At 41.0% G+C, this 19481-nt stretch overlaps 1 protein-coding gene across 2 annotated transcripts in view; it reads left to right on the plus strand.

Moving 5' to 3' along the window:
* The window catches only part of ZDHHC8 (zinc finger DHHC-type palmitoyltransferase 8), a 110549-nt gene that overhangs the window by 41315 nt on the left and 49753 nt on the right, over positions 1 to 19481 (plus strand). Inside the window, exons 2-4 of one of the 2 annotated variants that reach the window (XM_059863258.1) lie at positions 16598 to 16654; positions 16743 to 16770; positions 17281 to 17535. The exons of the other annotated variant lie outside the window; for it this stretch is intronic. Coding sequence (XP_059719241.1) covers positions 17534 to 17535 — 2 coding nt within the window. The 5' untranslated portion in view covers positions 16598 to 16654; positions 16743 to 16770; positions 17281 to 17533. The remainder of the gene's footprint in view (positions 1 to 16597; positions 16655 to 16742; positions 16771 to 17280; positions 17536 to 19481) is intronic. 2 annotated transcript variants of the gene reach the window in all.

Here is a 19481-nt window from a genome sequence, read left to right on the forward strand (position 1 = left end):
GATCAGAGGTTCATTACACACCACCTTGGAAACAAAATGTTTGGTTTTATCTTTAACTTTGCAAAGCTGTCTGTGTCTTAGCCAGAGAGTCTGTTGTTTTGTTTGAAAGGCATGACTGAATGTGAAAAAGACTGAATTGGGACTTGTGTATACAATGTTTAAGACTGTAAATGATTGAATCCACCATCTATCTAATATCTGAGTTTCTAGGGGGATCTGTAGGTTTCACTTGTGCAAATGTGACCAGTTTGAACATCTGAAATTGCAAATAAACAAGTTAAGCTTGGTGCTATGAATACTAATGTTTTCACCATATGATTTATTGGTTCACTGCTCTTCCTCCCTCCTTGATTAATTTGAATGTCTGAAATTTCCTGACTTTAACATTCATGAATTTAAAAAACCTGATCTTACAAACACTTGCACAGACACACATATGGGGTCACTTTATCTTTTGACATTAGAGCTTCATGAGCAGTAAAAACATTGACATAATCCTGGTGCATCTGTTTCTACCTGGATGATGAGTCCACTCCTGATTTAATAAGGAAATAAAGGGAAGCAGTGTTTTGTATCTTAATATCTAGGGCAGATATGAGTGGAATAATATCTCAATTAAACTTTTAATTTTTTTTCTTTGTAAGTATTCCAGTTTAGTAGGTTTGGGTCTTAAACTTTTCCATTGCTCCTTAGGGGATTGCATTGGATGAGCCTTGGACAAGGAACATGTGATGCTTTTTAATATTGGCAGGTCTTGAAAGCTCCTGAATAGATTAAATGTCTTTTTGCCTTCTTAGAGATGGCCTCCTTGCCCTTTTTAGAGTTTGGATTTAATCCAAGAAAAGGCTAGGACTTAGCTCAGCTGCAAACAAAACCTGACTACTGGCTCCTGAATTATGAATTGAAACTTCACATAATGGAAATTGGAGGCCCAGTAGTCTAAACATAAAAGTTGCCTTGCAGTATTGTTTTTGAATGAGTGCAGGTAGTTTTGCTGGGTTTTTTTCTGCATAGCTTTTGCTTCCCTTCCTGTTTCATTCTTACTTGTTTTAATACCTAATTGTAGGCATACAATATATAATTAAGAGGCTCTGGTACAGGAAGCTTTCAAAATGCATGTGAAATTTGGAAAACATAGCTCTTTAACTTAATGTTTAAAGGTACAGTGTGATAAGGGTCTAAGGGAATGACTGCAAGATTAAGTAAATGTGTATATAAAATCCAGCTAGCTTTAATTACCTTCTTGTTCCCTATAATGTTCAGGGGAGATTTTAATATTGATTTGGTATTCCCAATTGCTAATTTTGGCTAGAAAATGCCAATATTAATTTAATTACTTAATGTTTCTATCCCTGTCATCATCATAGCCTTGAATTACTTCCTTTTCTTTCTCCATTCTCAAATTTAATATTGAAGTAACTCAATATTTACTTCATATTCAACCCTTACTAGAATGATAGAGGTGTGCATGCCCACAAGTATAGCTGAAAGTCTGTGCAGGATCTGGCACAGATGTAAAAAAGGTACAGCTAAAAGGAACAATTATCTTGTTTCACCATCTCTCACCCATGGGCATTCCCATATCCTTGTTGATTAAAGTACATTTTTCTGAAAAGCTGATAGTTTTGATCTAATGACACTAAGTGAAGAATTTGATGTTTTACTTCTTGTTTTCTTCCAGTAGTTAATTTGCCTCACCCATAAATTGGTGTCGTATTTCTAATTTGTCTTGCTTGAACTGTGCAGCAGCTTCTGGGACTGAGCCCCACTGTGTCAAGAGTCCTTTAGCATTCCTCAGGATTACTTCTTGCTGTTTGTAATTGTCACTTCCCAACAGAAAGCATGTTTAAAGCCTTCTATAGAAACCTTTAGTTTCAACACAGATTTTTTTTTCTTGGAGGCTTCTTTTCTGCCACCTTCAATTTTCCAATGCAAGTTTAAAAATTTGGATACTAAGATTTGAATGTAATACATCAGTGGTGCCATGGAATCACATCCTGACTTTCTGTTCCCTATTTCAGAAAGCTGAAGGCTCTGTGAGTCATTTATTCATTGTGCTGTGGCAGTGGCTGCTCCTGAGTCACTCACCTGCCATGCTGCTGAAGTTCTTTAAGACATCCTCTTTCCTGGAGCAGTTGCCTCTGCTCTGTGTTACCAGAGGAGCAGCTCTGTCTCTGGCTTTGCCTGTTTTAACTGATATTGCCTGAATATGTGCACATTTTTCTTTCTTCTTTATACTTTTATTTTTTATTTCATTCTGCCAATCTATGTGTTAGCAGAACATTTCTTCCAAGGAGTTGCTTATATCTAGACTTCAGCATTTTTATGTATCTGCATGAGCATGTGACTAAGTCTGATAAATGCAAAACCAAACTAAAGCAATTTCATTCCCCAGTGACTTTTTACTGTCAACTACTTTGAGATCTGTCAGTTAGCCAACCCTTAATCCATTTAGCATGTGCTTTATTGACACGAGCCAAATTTGTAGTTAGACTATCATGTGGTGTAAGTCACGTGCCTTGAAAGTCTCAAGTACTCAATCAACTCTACCAGCCAAACATGTGATTTCAAATTCTGAAATCAGGTTTGTTTGAATATTGGTATCATAAACCCCTTGAGATTGCCATTAGTTGCATTCCTGTCCTTTAATAGAAACCTATGCAAATTTTTCAGTTTCAGTCCATCACTGGTTTTGGACAAATGAAGTTCCAGTGGCCAAGGCATGAAGTTAGCAGTCATTTCTTCTTGGAGCCTTGGAGAATTGCATCCAGTGAGATTTACATTTAAAAAGGAACCCATTACAGGCTGAGTATTGGTTAATGTTGTTAAAAACAGCAAGCAGACTGGAAAATATGGAGCTGATATATTAAGTGTTGGGTGAGGAAAGTGTTTCAAATAGATCACAGGCTGCTGGCTTCCATCAAGACATTGGTGACTCTTGTAATTGTGCTTCTGTGTTCCAAGTGCCTGTCAGAGGTCAGCATCTCTGGGAACGACAGTGTTTGTACTTCATGTCTTTGTTTATACTTTGATTCACAAGTCTAGTTTCTTCTTGTGTTTTCTTCAGTGGAAAGAGATGTTGTTAATTAATGTTCCCAGATAGGAATGCCCATCACAGATTAGCTAAATGTAGCATGCACTTCTTAATAGGAATGCTCATCACAGTTCAGCTAAAATTAACATGCATTTCTTAAATCTTAGAGCTCCTTGAGTGGAGAAACTGGCCTGGCCTCAAAACCAAAAATTACACTGGGGTTACTGCAGATTTCACCTTGATCTCTTGCTTTAGATTCTCAAGTTCAGTGGCTGTTGCAGCAGCTTCCCAGGACCCAGTATCTCAGGAAGAGGATCTCACTGTTAATGTCACACACTGAGGGTTTGGGAGGAGAAGTAGAGCTGATTTGATGAGATAACTTTTCTGCTTGAAAGATAATATTGAGGAAGTTTCAGAATATTCAAGGGCTTCCCTCTTTGCAAATTTATATCACTTTACAGTCATTTTGAAAGAAGAATCTATTACGTTGTGGGAAGAACGTCATGGAGTTTAAAATCAAGTCTATTTTAGTTCTGCATAAATCCATCCTTACTAATCTTAATCTGCCTTTACTAATCTTGCTAACCTTCTGCAAAATTGGAAAAGGCTTGTTTGAAATCAAAATTGTGCAAACTTGAGTCAAAACCCACTTTCTGAAGCCAGCTGGTGTGCAGTCACCAGTCCTTTACGTGCTTCTGATGGAGCTTCTGATAACTTGAATTATCCATGACTGATGTCTTTATCACATCCTCCATGCTGTAAGGTGAGGGAGAGCCATCTGCTCACAGCAGGGTTAATCCAATTGATGGCCCATGAACACAAGCTGCTGCTTCACGGATCTGCCTCTCTGAGTGATGGGAGAGCCCAGTTGCTGTCATATCACTGTAGACACAGGCATGTGGCTCACTGCACTTGAAAAAAGTCCCCTAGGATGCCCAAGCTTTGTTTTCTACATCAGCAGCAAAAGAAACACTTGTTCAGGGTGTTCTCACCTACAGCTTGTGCCTCAAGAAAACAAGGCTGGAACTAAAACCCATAGTATGCTCAGTATTGAATCATGGATTAAATCTGTTTTTGCTTAAGGAGTATAATAAATATTTATTTTGGGGAAATGACAATGTCAGCAGAAGACTTAAATGCAAAAAAGTAGCTTGTGATTTTCTTCCTTTTCCTTTTAGTTCCTTTGAGCTTTTCCTTTGGGCTTTTGTTATTAACAATGAAATAGCAAACCTGCTCAAGGGCAGAATTGTGCTCTGAGAATCATAAGTGAGGTTATAAAAACAATTTTTTTTCCTCCATAGTATACCAGATAGCTTAAATTTTAACCCTGTAAAGCAGTATCCATGAACTGGGCCATATGAATTTTTGCTGATAAGGTTTTGAATTAATCCCATTTTGTACTGACCTGTGGTTGCAGAAGCTTAAGGAAATTCATCACAGTTGCAGATTGTTTTCCAAGTAATATCCTCATGGACTATGAAGCCTATCATTTTATGATAAATGCATAAAGGTTTTGCTTAACTTCATTTTTGAGCCGCTCCATCTCTAATCTCCGTTGCTCAGTTTTTAAGCAGGCTTTGGCAGTCTGGCTGAACTACAGTAGTGCTGACATTGAAATTGCACAGTACCAGGTGGGGGGAGGGATGTTAGAGGAGGTTCACTGTAGACACAGCTTGGATTTTTCCTCCCCTTTGATACAGCTGAAACTCTTACTTCCTGCACAGACAAGCAGTCAGCGTGATTTTTGAATATTTGGGTAGAGGATAATATACAGCAAAGTAATTCCACTGTAATCCCTAAAGATGGGATAACAAATAACATCCCTGCTGCACAGGCAGCTAGAATTATTCAGAAGGTGTAAAAGGGCTTTAATGTTGTGAGGAGCTGCCTTTAAAGGGTGCTTTTGAGTAGGCACATCTGTAACTTTGCAAATGAAGTCAGAGGCAGGCACAGACGAGGCTGCTGAGTTGTTTGCTGTGCTGAGGAGGTGACTAAGCATCTGCAGCTGCTGGCAGGTGAGCTCAGAGCTGCAGGTGGGGCTTCCGAGGCCGCTCTGCAAAACAGGCATTTGCTCCCAGTGATCGAGGCATTGTTAGCATTGCTCGTTCCAGAACAATCGCTGTTGAGATTACAGCATTAAGTAAACATTTTCCTTTATATTAGTGCTAATATCTTTAATCTGCCTGGGTAAGGGGGAATGACAGTAGTTCTGGGAAGAGCTGTAGTGGGGAACTGCCTCTCAGGTATTTGGCTCAGGGCTGGTCTGCTCCGTGGGGCTGTGCCAGGGCTAGAACAGGGGCAGCAGGGGGATATTTGGGCAAGGATTTAAGCTGCCACTGCCAAAATCTAGGCCGAAGCATGAATGGCTTTGATAATCAACATTTGCATTTTAGACATGGTTCCCTCATGCTTACCATAGCAGCAGATACTAAAGTTTGAATTTCTGCAGGTTGAACTATTTTGAGATAACTGCAAAGGGGAATGATTGTGTGAAGAGATACTGAAATGCTGTTCTTGTTTGTGAGTACACCTGAAGAGAGAACTCTCCAAACATTTTTTGTTATCTGTGGTCTGTGACATGAATTTGCATTACATATCTGCTTCTGAGGCAGATGACAAGCTTTTACTAAAAAAACTCCTAAAAAGCCCCCAAATCTTCAAACTCACTGATTGTAACATCCATCCAAGGTAATGTTTGTTAAAAATGATTGTTAGTTGTACAGGAGTGGATTGGCCTGTTCCTTTTCTCCTAGTTTGGGTTTTACAGCCTGTGGTGTGGTGTTAAGCTGTGGCAGCGTGGGAAGTGAGCAGGGTGTTGGCAGGCAGGAGCTCCATTCCCCATCCATTCAGAATCAGATGGCCCAAACCCACCCCAGGTTTATTCATCTTTCTACAGGCTTGTTCATATTTCTACAGGTTTCTGTCCAATTCCTTACTTCTTACTGTCATCTAAGTTATTGTAGTTACAGTATGTAGGCTTATATGACAAATAGCAATGAAATGAAGTTATGCACAAGTGGGTGCTGTTAATTTCAGTTATAGTAGTTGAAAGGCTTTGAAGAAATTAAAAGGCTTGGGGTTTGTTGTTTTTTTTTTCCCTAAGAAGGTATAAATGAAAAGTGCACCTTCTAAACAGATGGATGTGTGAATGATGAGGAGGTAATCTGATCTATAAATATAAATGGAATTTTGTCTACTGGCTTCAGGCCAAAAAGCAATAGGTTTAAAAATAATTTTGAATCAAAAACCCTTGCTTTAACTTGAAAGTAGTTTTTCCTCTGAACAGAGTATTTCACAGTGAATGACCAGAGAGGCTCTTGATGGGAATTGCTGTTTGACTGAGGAGCTCTGTGAGGCATGCAGATCTCGAAGTCGCAGCATGCTATTCAACCCTTGTTGCCAAAGTTCTGCAGGCCAAATTATTCCCAGTATGACACCTAAAAACTTAATCTGTGTTGATGTGTATTTCCTCTTACAGGGCTCTTTTGAAATTATGAGTTCAGCTGTGCTGGGTCCACCTAGCTCTATATCCTGTCTGTGACTGTAGCCAGTAGCAGTTGCCTGAAAAGGAGTGTTGGAACAAGCCAGATGAGCTGCTTGGCCAAAATACTGTCCCTGATTCCCACAACTGCAGCCCAGAGTGCTCTTAAATCAGCAGTGGTGCCTTCTTTGCACAGTGTCAGGCAAGGATCACAGAGTGTGTTGCAGAGAGTGCCCTGGCAGCACAGCTCGTGCCAGGGCTGGGGCTGCCAGCTTTGGGCTCCTTGTGGAGGAGTCAGGAGATCCATCCCCAGCTGTCTCCATGGAGAAGCTGTGCTGGTCCCCAGGTTGGGAGGGACAGTCTGCTCAGGTGAGCGTGTGGCTCCTTCCTCACCAGCAGGAAGAAGAGGCAGCATCCCACACCACAGCTACTCCGAGCAGGCCTGGGAAGGGAATTTGCTTTCCTGAGCTCAAGCAATATTATGTTTTGGGCATAATTGAAGAATAATGGGTTCTTAGTCTAAATAATTTCTGTAATAAAGCTAAATAAGTTAAGAACACCTTCTGTAATCAAAAACTATTCAGCCAAAGCAGAGACTTGAAATATGCAGAGGAAAGCCTCCTCAAATAAAGTGAAGGGCAGCAGAGGTTATTAGGATCTGTTTTGCTATCACAGAAGTGCTGATCCCAACTCTCCATTGCATTTCTATGCTGGTGCTTTTCTTCCTGGGAAGGCTGTGAGGGTCATATGAACTGTGCTTCCTGCTAACAGCCCTACTGTTGAAAACTTAAGAGAGCTTTTCAATTTGCCAGACTTCTGGTGAAAGCCTCTGATCTGAGTTACACAATCGAGCCTCAGTTCGTGCCTGTCGGAGGCCGGTAGCTGGTAACATGTGGGCAGCTCCAGTCTGCCTCTGAAAGGTTTTGTTCAGTGTGTGCCTCTGCTCAGCCCCATCAGGCCCTTGTACTTTTCAAAATGTTAAGTACTCAGCTTTGCTCCAGTACATCATCTCACAAATCTTCTATTGTTTGGCCCTTTTCTGAAGAGCACAGTATGTGTGGTGGCACGAACCAGGCCAAGCTGTGACTGCAATGCATGCAAAGGTGCTCTGGGCTGCAGCTGGTACCACCTACCATTGGGTGGTTTGGGGGTGCTTTGAACTTGTTTTTCTTGGCCTAAACTTGTCAATGAAAGCATAAAGTACTGTGGCTTTTTTCAATGGGGACAAGCAGTGACAGGTACATAATGTTCCTTTTCTTAGAATTGTCAGATGGAAGGGAGCTAATATGAAAACCCATAATACTTCTGTGATCTTGAGAGATAGCTGTGCTTACGCATCTGATTTCCACTGGAGAGGGTTGGAGGAAAGTAAAACAATCCCTGTTAAGGCTCAAATCCAGTCTAGCTAAGCTGCAGAGTTTTCATCAAAGGCAGGAAACAGATGGATGGGCACAGCTGCAGGAGGAGCTGCAACTTCTTTGGAAAAACTACCCAGGCATGTACTGCAAGCAGGGACACCAGGACAGCACTGCTGTTCTGCACAGGGCCTCAGCTCCATGCCAGTGGGTGGATGGTCCCACAGCCCCTGCAGCTAAGGGAGATGCCATTTTGGAGAGGAACCTGCCTGGAATTTCTCCCAGCGCTGTACACTTGCCTCTTTTCAGGATTTGCTCATTGTAGTAGAAGAGAAGTGCATCTAAGACTTATTTATGTTTCCAAGTCTTACATCTCTGGAGTGTGCTGCAGGCCCAGTCCTAAGGAGCTCAGCCTTACCTCCTTTGCAGCAGCACCTCATTGCCCTGTGTCCCTGCTGAATTCTCAGTTTTGGAGTAGACTGTTGCGTGATAAAGAGTTCTTGTACCTTGGTGGGCTCACAGTTCTTGTACCTAGTTACCCCAGAGGCAACCAGAGAAGCCTCTGGGTAAGCTGGGGTGCTGTTTCTTATGTTCTTTGTGAGACAGAAAGGAAAAGGAGGTCCAGCACCGTGTCTCTGGTGTGTGCCCAGCCACTCACCCAGAGCCAGTCTGACAGTCAGTCATTTCTCCTGTGAAAAATGACTCTGTGCATGTTCTTCATCTGGCACCTTCAGGCCTTGACTCCTCCTGTTTACTTGGAAGGTGCAAATATTTAGATCTCTTCCAGAACAGATCTGTGTTATTGTTATTTAGAAGGTTTCTTTTCTTAAGCAGTTTAGGTTTTTTCTTCTTGTGTGTAATCAAAGATTTTTCCAAGCAAGAAGCCTATGTAAGCACAACTGTGTAGTGGGGAGAACTTTTCTTAGCTTGCTTTCCCTTTTCTAAAGACAAAAGAGCCTTATTGAAATGTGCTTCCTTTCTGACTGCTAATGGCTTTTCCTTCCTTCCTCCTTGAAATGATCTTAACATTCTCCCATCCTGTTGGGTATAAATTTCAGCCTGGACTGTTTTCCCTGTTGAGGTGTTGAGTCACTGGCCTTGAATGGGAACCTGTGATGCATTAGGGAGAAGAGAGGGCTTGGGAAGAAAGAGTTTTTCCAGCAGTTTGGTGGTACATGGGATGAATTTTTTTTAAAAAAAGGGTAAGGTGCTATTCATTTTAGCTTGCCCATATACTCTTTTCCTAGTTTTATTTCTGGATGCTTTCTAATGATGGATCTGGATAAATTCCAGGATATAATACACAAAATACATAAAGGAAGAGCTGGTTCCTGCTCAATAACAATGTTCCATTTTAAGCTGTCTCAGGTTAAAGGAGAAAAAAATATGATGCCATATCACTCAAATCCATTTGTCTCCTGGAGGAATGATGCTGAAATCTTGTTTCAAAGGCTCTGTGGGGGAATTATGTCCTGGAGCCTGGATATTCTCCAAGGCTTAATTAAGCTTATTCATAGAAACCCTAAACTTTATGAACTGGACAGCAGACCTCTAAATTTGGCTCTAAGTGCAGAGAGGGTATTGTTTCTGCACACTCTGATTAGCAACACTGAGCACAGACATACACTTTGGAATAATTAGTAAAATGGACAGGAATTAAATACAGCTTCCTATCTGTATTTTTCTCCCTTAAGTAAGGTTGTATTTTGTGTGGTGTTGGGTTGTGTCATGTTGGATGTATCTTCTGTCTCTTTCTTCCATCCAGAAATTCTTTCTGATCTAAAGTCCACATTGGCAGATTTGAGACAAAAATCTGCATCTCCTCCCATATCTTCTTGCTCTGAAAGATGTAGAAAACAAGGATGAGCAATGCCATTAAACCAGCAAGAGTAAGGTTAGGTTAGTGCCTCACATACACTTTTGATAAGCTCAGAGAAATCTGAACCCAAATATCTTTGTTTCTACTATTATCTATGCTTTGGAGATTTCTTTTGCCCTTTTTTCCTCCCCCAAGCAATACGGCTGAGAAATTAACTTCTAAAATCAAGACTCGAATTATTGTTGTAATTATTGTAAGGTATCTGAGCTTGTGTGAAAGCAAATTATTGTTCAGTTGGCTTAAGAAAAAAGGGTGGGTTTTTTTGTTTGGTAGGAAAGGAGGTGAGACTTCAAAACCAGTTGAAACCAATGTGTACTGCTGCTTTCATGGATTGATTTAGTTTGCAGTCCTCTCTCTGGAGAGCCAGCAGTGAAAAGGGTCACAAAACTGGTTTAGAGGACTTTTTTGTTGGTGTTTGAGGTTTTTTTTTTTTTATTGTTCTGCTTTAATTGCAGATCAGTTTATAAGAGATAAGACTCTTCAGTAATACTTCCTTTTTAGAAAGCTCCCATATAGGTGAAACTGATGGGTTTGCTTGGGGTTTTTTCAGAACTCTACCTTGAAGGAATATTTCCTTATTTTGGTATTACTTAGGATTTATCAGGAAATTTTTTTACAACTTTTCTCAGAGCATCTTAAGTGTGAAAAAAAGTCTGAACAGAAGTATCATTTGGACAGAGTGAGTTGTGTGCTTTGCTGTTGTCACAGTTTTGTCAGTGTTGGGGCAAATAGCAAAATGTCTTCTCTTCAGAATTTTGTCCACCCAGAATTCCACTCAGATTAGTTTTGAAACTTGCTGTTCAAAGGAATTTAAGAAAAAATATCCTATGTAAATTTTTTTTTTAATTTTGTAGTGTTAACAGATAGAAATGTTGATTGACTTTATTTTTTTAATGTAAGTCATAACATTTAGACATGTAAAAATGTAAGTGCTTTTTAAAATGTAAAATAGCTCCATGAGACTGCCTAACTCTCTGTGCATGACATCTCCAGGCTGCTTAAGTACTGTTTGCTTTGTTAGTGAGATGAAACAAGGGTTTGAGAATGAAAGACAGTCATGGTCTGGAGAAGCAATTGTTATCAGTGAAATTTATCTCTTGGAGAATGAGGCTCTTAGAGCTGGAAACTTTGGCTTTGACACTTGGAGCCCATGTTTCCCACAGATGTGCAGGTCCTGTTCTGTTGACCAGGAGTCACTGTGGATTTCAGTGAGCTATTTCAACTTCCATCCTGCTTGAAATTGTGCACCTTCCTCCTGTCTTGCTTGAATAATGAGGAAAGAACCACAGGCTGGAAAGCAACTTAACTAATCCAGGTTAAAGAGGCTGCAGTTTGGGATAGCTGAGGTCTCCTTACTATGCCAATTGCCTACCCAATGTGTAGAGTGTGAGTAAAGTGTCATTACAGCATTCCCAAATCTTGTGGCTGCTGACCTGATACTGGAAGATTTTAATCTAACATAGAACAAATATGATCATCGTCTTTCATATCTCTGAAAGCAGCACTATGCTCTGTATCTTTTATGTTTGATCCTTGCAGGCACTTTGAATGTGTATCTTTTGCCCAGTATCCTGCTTTTGAATTTGCAGTGCAGTATCATAACATTCCATCTTTCAGTGAAAGAGCCAGCTGTAGGATGAAGCCTAGGAAAAACCTGAGGGTTACACTCTCTGTCTGAACTGCTTTAGAGATCAACCCAGCTGAATTCTGATTTAGAGAAGAAAGCTTCCCATGCTACATTTACACTGTAAACATTTAGGGAGGTTTGTAAGAGTTGAAGTGTCCTTTAGGCTGATGGTTCTGTTTTTATGAAAATTTTGTTTGTGAGAGCCCTTGAATACACTCTAGGGAGGAAAGAGGTGAATAGAAGTAGACCATAGAATTCTGAATCTAGATAACATCATATATCAGGAGACTAAACTTCATAATTAAATATTGAACGATTCTATCCAAGCCTTTTCACAGCTTACATTTGAGGTTCAGTAGTGTAGTGCTAGCCCATCTTGGATCATATGTCCATCAAAAAATTCAAGCTCAAGAAGGCTCAGATCTACCAATCAGTTCCTTTTTGGTTGGGAATGCTTGTAAGAAAGCTCTTATTTTTAGTGTCTGACATTGGAGATTGGAACTGGAGTGGCTGGAGGGATGGAGGTCCTTACAAAAAACATCAAACCGAGCAACAAGGCTGCTTCCCTGAGGAAGGACACGATGATGTTTGGCTGCCAGAGTCCTGGACAGCTGCTGGCTGAGCAGCGTCTGAGTGGAGATCAATGCAGGGGTATTCCCATTCTTTTTATTGAGCACAGTTCTATGGGCAGAAGTAATTTCAGCAAATCTAGGATGGTTTGGGTTCTTTCTCTGCCCTTTGGCTTAAGGCTCTAGTTATCTGTAAACTGAAAACACCATTGTAAAAATCCAAAACCACAACCCTCTGTAAGAGGTCACCAACCTGTCTGTAAGGAAGTGGCCATGTGTGAGAGGGACAAGTCTGTCACCTGGGCAGGCAGCAGGGAAGTCTCACTGACTCCTTGGTTAATGGCAGCATCCTGAGATGTCAGGCTCATTAGGGACACGCTGCTAATTTGGTCAGGCAAGGGCTGCCAGGCTGCATTGTGTGGGGTTAAGCAGCGTGAATAGAGCCCCTGAGCAAAGCTGCTGGAATCTGCTTTTGTGCTCCTTTTGGATGCCTGTCCTCTGCTCTTGGCTTCTTTTCCAGTTCCAAGTGGCCACGTGGAGTTTTGGCACAGTGAGTGCTGTCCATGGATGAGTTACAGATTGCAGAAGTGATCCAACTTGTGCTGAGAGGAGTTACCCGGCTTCTCTTCTCAGCTGCTTTTGCATACATTCACTTAGAATGTCAATTCGCTACTTTGTGGGACTTAATTAGAAATGGATTAAGCCCTTTCTCTTTAAAACCCAATTTGAACTGCTATAGGTATTTTCCTTATCATCCCTGCTCACATGTTCTAGGCACTGCCTATATAGCAATTAAAGTTTGCATTTCTTCTCTACCATCAAAAGATAACCTTCCTCCCCTTCCCACGTGCCATGGAGTCCTGCAGGTGGGTTTGCAGGTCTGACAGTTGTGCCTTCCACACACACTCCAGTCCCTGGAAGAGCTGGGAGATTGTGGACTGACCCTTTGGACCCAGGAGATTGGTGATGGGGAAAACCTGCCCTATGCAGCCTGGCTGGGTGGGTGTGCTGGCTCTGTGTGTGTGCCTAGCTGGAGTAATTCCTCATGGGATTGTTGTGGAAGGCTGAGCAAGGAGAAGAGATTGTTTTCATCTCATCAAGGGAACAACCAGATTGTCTCACTGCTGCCTTTCCCCAGCGTGCGTCAGAATATTGTTAATTTAGGAGCTGGAACCCAGTGGAGGATTTTCTGATTCTCTACATGTGTTTGCCTTTGTGACTCCAGTTTCTTTCTCATCCTCTGGGGTTGTTTTCCTCTGACATCTTCAGCCTTACCAGAACTTATTTTTGTTTCTGCCAGAGAAAACACTGAAATTAATAGTTTTTGGTAACCATTTTCTACATCTTCGTCTGATTGATCTGATTATGTTAAGGCTGAGTCGAAACTCCATTAAGAGTTTCAACTGCTCTCAGAACTGAAGCAGGAAGAGGTTTCCCAGGAGACTGACTGTGTGTGACTGTGTGGAACAGACTTGGTGGGGAATTGGCCTGCACAGTTCCCTGGCAGAGCAGCGCAGCTCCAGCGCTTCTGTCACCAGATACCCAGGCTGGGAATAGACACCTGCTGGGTCAGGCTTTTTTATCACACTGGAGGCTGCCCTGCCCTCCAGAAACAAGGGAAATTCATGCCTCTGCCTGTTCATGTACAGGGATATTGATGTAATGCAGCACCCCATTTTGGGAAGCAGTGTTTTTCCAAGGGTGGAAAAATGCTGGCTCTGTGGGAGGGAATACTTCTCGCAAACAAGCACTGAATTTCTTCATTTTACTTTAGTAGGGATTTCTATTAGAAAATAAGGCTGGAGGGGGGAAGTTTGGAATGATTCTGGGAAGCTTTGACTCAGAAAGGGGAGAATGATTCATATTATTACTGTTATTTATTAAGGAGAGCAGACCACAAACCTGATCTTTTACTTATCTTTGGAAGCTTAAAGCACTTATGCAGTGACCCCAAAAGAGTTTTGTGGGTTTGAACCAAGGTCTTTCAACATAAAAGCTAAATCCCAGCTGTGGGAGCTGGCCCACAACATTTTAAGAAGATTTATTTGTATTACCTTCATACTTGTTAAGTATTTTAATACCCTCAGTGCATCCCTCCTCTGTTTGTGAAAAGGGGTAGTAAATAAGGCTTGAAAGCTGACCCTTTCTGTGCTGGGACAATGGTCAGTTTATCTCTGGTTATTGCTGGAGTCTTGATGTAAGAGGGCATTCATTTGAGACTCAGTCTAGTTTTGATGGGGACAGTTTGATTACAAAGAAAAGAAATTTGTTTAGTAGCAGCATTTTTTGTCTTTTTAATTTGGAAATAAACATTTACTTCTCCAAAAATAACTTTGCTGTTAATAATCAAAACCTAAGATAATCAAAGGTATATGTTAGAAAGAAGGTTTTAAGCTCCATCTTAAGATAATACTGAGAACTGTGAGGTAATTTATATTTGTGTTTGTGTTCTGGTACTATGAAAAAAAGATAAGTGCAACCTAAACAATGTTTTAATTATATTTGGCAAGAAAATTTAAATAAGGAAAAATCAAAATGTGACACAGTCTTTGTCCCCGTTGTAACTTCATTGTTGTACTTCAGAAGGTGGTATAACTTAATCTTTTAGCTAATTCCCTAGGTCAGTTCTTTAAAGAATCAATCAGACAAGGTTCTGTCTACTTTATGAAAATGGAAAGGCACTTGACTGTGGCCACACAGTTTTATCTTCTCCACTTGTAGTGTCATACTGTACACCCCTGATACTTCTGGTTGTGCTGTCACTGGCTGAGAGTCAGAGAAGTTAAGAGAAAGTTTTAACTTGTAGGTTTTCATTTTTAGTGTTTGAGACTGGAACAAATATCTCCATTATCCTCCTGAAAAATCCTGTTAGCAAAGCAGTCCCATCATATCTAAGTTACTGCCTTGAATATTGCTGGTATTGTCTGTTAAAGTATAGCAGATTAATCTCAGCAGAGATTGAGAAAGCATGCAGAGACTCTGCTAGCAAGAAAAAATGGAGAGAAAGGACAAATTGTCACAGCAAGTATAGAAACTTGAACTTAGACTGTATTTTACTGTCTTGGGGAAGGCAGAAATCCTCAGCTTCCACAACTGAATCAAACACTTCTGACCAACTCAGCATCCAGCCCAGAAGGATTTCCTTACAGGCTCAAGAAAACTGACTTATGTCAATTGGAATAAACACACTGTGCAAAGTTAAGAGGTCTCCAAGGGTTTGGATAATCAACAGAAATCTTAATTATGTTCAACCCCAGATAAGAATTTATCAGTAATTACAGACATTTAGTTGACATGTAAGCAGTCCTGTGAGGTCACCAAAAAACATTTCTTGGCTCATATCTATTAGTGGAGTTGAAAGTTTTCTTTGCTTAAAGGTCCAAAGTAATGCCAGCCACATGGCCATGGAAGAGATGTGAAGGCATTGAAAATCCATCAGTGTTTTCTTCATAAAGCTGCAAAATAAACACATTGAACTCTCCTGTAGTCAGTTTATGCCTGAAATCATCTTGTCCTGTGTCCTGTCAGAGAGTCTGAGGAACTGTTATGGTAGAAATAAGATCCTCTGTCAGGACTGTAAATACCTTCCAAAAGTGAACTCAAAGAGAGAGCCATGCACTCGAGTACTGGAGTCTCTGGGTGCCATTACAGGGAGGGGCTGTGTAAGAACAAACATATGTCAGACATACTGTAGAGGTTTCCTCCTACTGGGCTTGGACTTTGTAGCTCACTCAGGTTGCCAGAATTGAACATGGTGCAGAGTTTGTGGCTTTTGTGTCAGATTTCTCAATGCAGTGCCTGATGTACAAATACTGCAGCAAAATATAGGGATCTATAGTCACCCTGCCACCTGGCCTGACTCCTGTCCTTGATTTGACCTCTGGAGCTCTCCTTGGCTATTCTCTTCTCCCTCCCCAAATTAGCAATCTCTGCATAAAGAAAATGAGCATCAAGATCATTCCCAGCAAGAAGTATCCTCATAATAAGACCAAAAGCTCCATTTCATGGAAACATTTTGTGAGTCAGCATGCTGACTGAATCCACAGTTCAGGCAGTACATCCCAAAGATCATTATTAAGTAGTGTGGCTAAGAACTGTTTTCCTGGGAGTGATTTTGCTGCTTGGGCAAATCTCTCACAGGTGCAGCCTATTAGGAAGTGTCCAGACTGTTTCCTATAAACAAGCAAGAAAAACAATCCAAAGGACAGCAATGATCTCTTGCCTTGCCAGCAGGGAAAGTCCAAGAGAAGACTTGGACTTCAGTAGAAGTAGAATCTGGGGGGGGGAATCCATAGTCTATAATGGGATTTTTGGAAGGAACCATTTATTCTGTACAAAATTGTCCAGTCAAAAGAGCTGATAAGTTTAAGGAACAAGCAGAAATACCCAAGGAAAAGCTCAGGCAACCCAGCCTGGTTATTGAATTGAATGCAGCCCTCTCTTTGTATAGTACAGATGGGCCTGAGAAGAGATTTAAGTCATCTGCTATGCAACGTGCATACTTTGCCACAGCCAATTTCATCTGCAGCAGCCAACACTGATTGTTCAAGTGGGTTAACTCCAGCATTTGCAATCTGAGAATGCAGCCCCCTTTTTTTCTTTTTTTCTTTTTTTTCTTCTTCTTCTTCTTTTTCTTTTTTTTTTAATTGAAGATGACCGAAAGAACCCAAATTACAGGGACCTTCCTCACCTGAGAGGCACAGAGTTTGGTAAGTAGATATTTTTGAAAATTCCCTTTAGAACACCCCCAACTTCAGCCCAGTGATGCAACACTGATATGTTCCTCTTTTCTCCTAGGAATGAGAATTCAAGTACCAGCAAGAAGGTAAGCTGTTAGTTATTACAAATTTCACATCCATTCCAAAAAGAGTCTTCCTAGAAATCCTTTGAATATGAAATTCAAATACTGTTTGAAGTAACTTGTCTTGGAAAATTTTCTGGTCCTCTTTTCTACCCAGTTCATGTAGAATGTGATAATTTATTCTTTTGTTTCCTTGGCTGAGGGGAATTCAGTGTGTATTTTTGCTTCACCCCACTAGTTTGAGTGATTCATCTTGCCTTCCAAAGTGATTACATGTCCATCAATCCAACCAAAAATCCCTTTTTGAAAACTCCTTGCTGCTGTTATATGTACTGAATAAATCCCAGCCAGACTACCTCAAATATATGTTTCTGTGACACAATAAAATGATTGCAGGGATTATAGCTCTCTGTAGCTGCAACTGAGAGCTATTTCAGCATTGAGCAAATAAACCAAACAACCTTCCCATTCCCCACCCCACTCAGTAAAACCACTGCAGAGTGTGTATAACCTGTATTTCATCTTTTTCTGCAGCATCCAGAAGGGTCTGTGGAAGCAGCTACCTGGAACAGCCCTCTCACTGTTTTCCACCTGCAGCCTCATGAGCCTTGTCTCCAAACAGCTGCACTGGGCCTTTCTCCTGGCACTGAGTACTCTGCATGTTGTTAAACATTTTCCCATTTGGTTTTGGTTCCACAATGGATTTCTCCTGAAGCCTGAAAGCTGTGAATTCTTTTGAATGAAAATGACCTGAGTGAAGCAGAATGCAATATGAAGAGTCTTCCACATGTTAGTGCTATATCCTGGAAGCCTCCCTTCAGGATTAGTGGTTCCTCAAATACTGCAATGGCCAGGGCTGGCAGTGCTCTCACAGGCAAGGCACCTCTCAGGGGGCCTCCTTGACTCTGGCTTTGCCTCAGGTTATTTTCACTTCTCTTTCCTCAGAGCTGTCTTTCCTCATCAGCTCCTCTTCTTCCTTTTTTACTCGTGGGTGTTGCTCTTCAAGAGCAAATTCTCATAAACTTAAATCATGGTTCCTTTGGCTCCACCTTCTGCTCTTTGTATTTCAGTATTACATTTCACTTGTTATGGTTTATTTTTAATCAAACTATATCACGTTACTTTTTGGGGCCACAGCAAGTGTGTTTGACATGTTTAAGTTGCCACTGTGAGGTTCTTCTCCAAACAGAATTCAAACCATTGTGTTGCAATCTGTACCAGAGCCTTTCTAGCAGCTGTGTTTATACAGTTTCTAGTAAAATGGGTCCCTGATTAGGATTTTTGAATAGCTCATTCACTGAAAAAATGGTGTTTTGAACCAGCTAAAGCTATTTTAAAATTTGGGATAATATATGATTAAAAGTTTTGGTTTGAAGGAATCAGTGGCAACACCCTGCCAAATTTTAGGCCCCAAACATCATCACCATTAGTAAAGATTAAGTTACTGGATTTTAACTGGGCAAGAACTGTTTTTCTTTTGCTTGTTAAAAAAAATTAGCTGAAAAAGACATTTGTCACAGATTGAAAATTTAATGTTCAGTCACCCCAAAATTGTTGAAGTTTGGTACATTAGATAAAACTGAAGACCGGTTCTTTTTTTTGGAATTGTCAAGCAACAGTGATTTGAGGGCAACCTGATGTAGAACAGAAGCTGAACATGAGGCAGTTCTGGGGTTGCTCCACAGTTATCAAGACAAGCTGTCTGAGAAACCAAACCCTATCCTCAGCTGAGTGACACTGACACACAGCCCAGACTCTGTGTGTTGGGCAGGTGGGTTTTCAGGAGCCTGTCTGCTCCTTCCGTGCCAGGCAACCTCCTCAGGAGGATGGAGAAGCAATAGCTGCTGTGGCAGCAGCAGTTTTCTGCAGGGAACCCTGCAGGCTCTTCTTCCCACTGGTGAGGCTGGGGGGGAGAGGTTCCTCATCTTTGCTATTCCCCACGGTGGGGGTGGCAGCTGCATTCCCACAATTCTGCAGGTTTGGTTGCTTGTGTTCATGCTGCAGACACTGGTACTGTACAAAACCAGTAAGTGCACATTAAGGCAGGGAAACACAAGTGCTGCTTCTGCTCCATTAAACTGGAGCTCAGGATTAAAGGACCAAAAGCTGCTTCGACTGACAAACTCCATATTTAAATGTTTTTTAAATCCTAAACTAAGAGCAAAGATTTATAAGTTTGTGTCATGATCCATAAATCTAAATCTCGTCCTTTGCCTCTAGACAAATGGCTTGTAGAGGAATTTGTAGTGGTTTGGATAAGTCTAGGTTTCAGCAGTCAGCCCTCTTAAGTCAGACATATATGAAACATCTGTGATTGTTTGAGGAATTTGGCAGACAATCGTATACTTAAATCACATTTTCCCCTTTGAAAGTTGGAAATGTCCATGTATGAATTAGACACACAAGCCACATAACTCTGCACTTGTGAATTAGACAAGGGATCAACCTGCTGTTACCTTGCAAATCCTACTGCAAGATAAGAGCAAGTTCATACTTTGCTATAGTGAAAGAGACCAGCTTAAAGTTCTTTAAAACTGTGTACCTTTTTTGTGCCTCAGAATAAAATCTAAGAGCTTTAAGGGAAGTTGCTGCTAAATGGCAGGCTACTTTAGTGTTCAGAATTTGCCAGTTACCCAAAAGACTAAGACTGAAATCAAAAGGTTCTTTTAGTAAAATTATACAAACCCTCCTTTGCAGGCAGAATTGCTGAGTTACGTGTGTAGTTGTCACATGCT

The sequence above is a fragment of the Haemorhous mexicanus genome, chromosome 19, assembly GCF_027477595.1.
Source record: "Haemorhous mexicanus isolate bHaeMex1 chromosome 19, bHaeMex1.pri, whole genome shotgun sequence".
Taxonomy (NCBI): Eukaryota; Metazoa; Chordata; class Aves; order Passeriformes; family Fringillidae; genus Haemorhous; species Haemorhous mexicanus.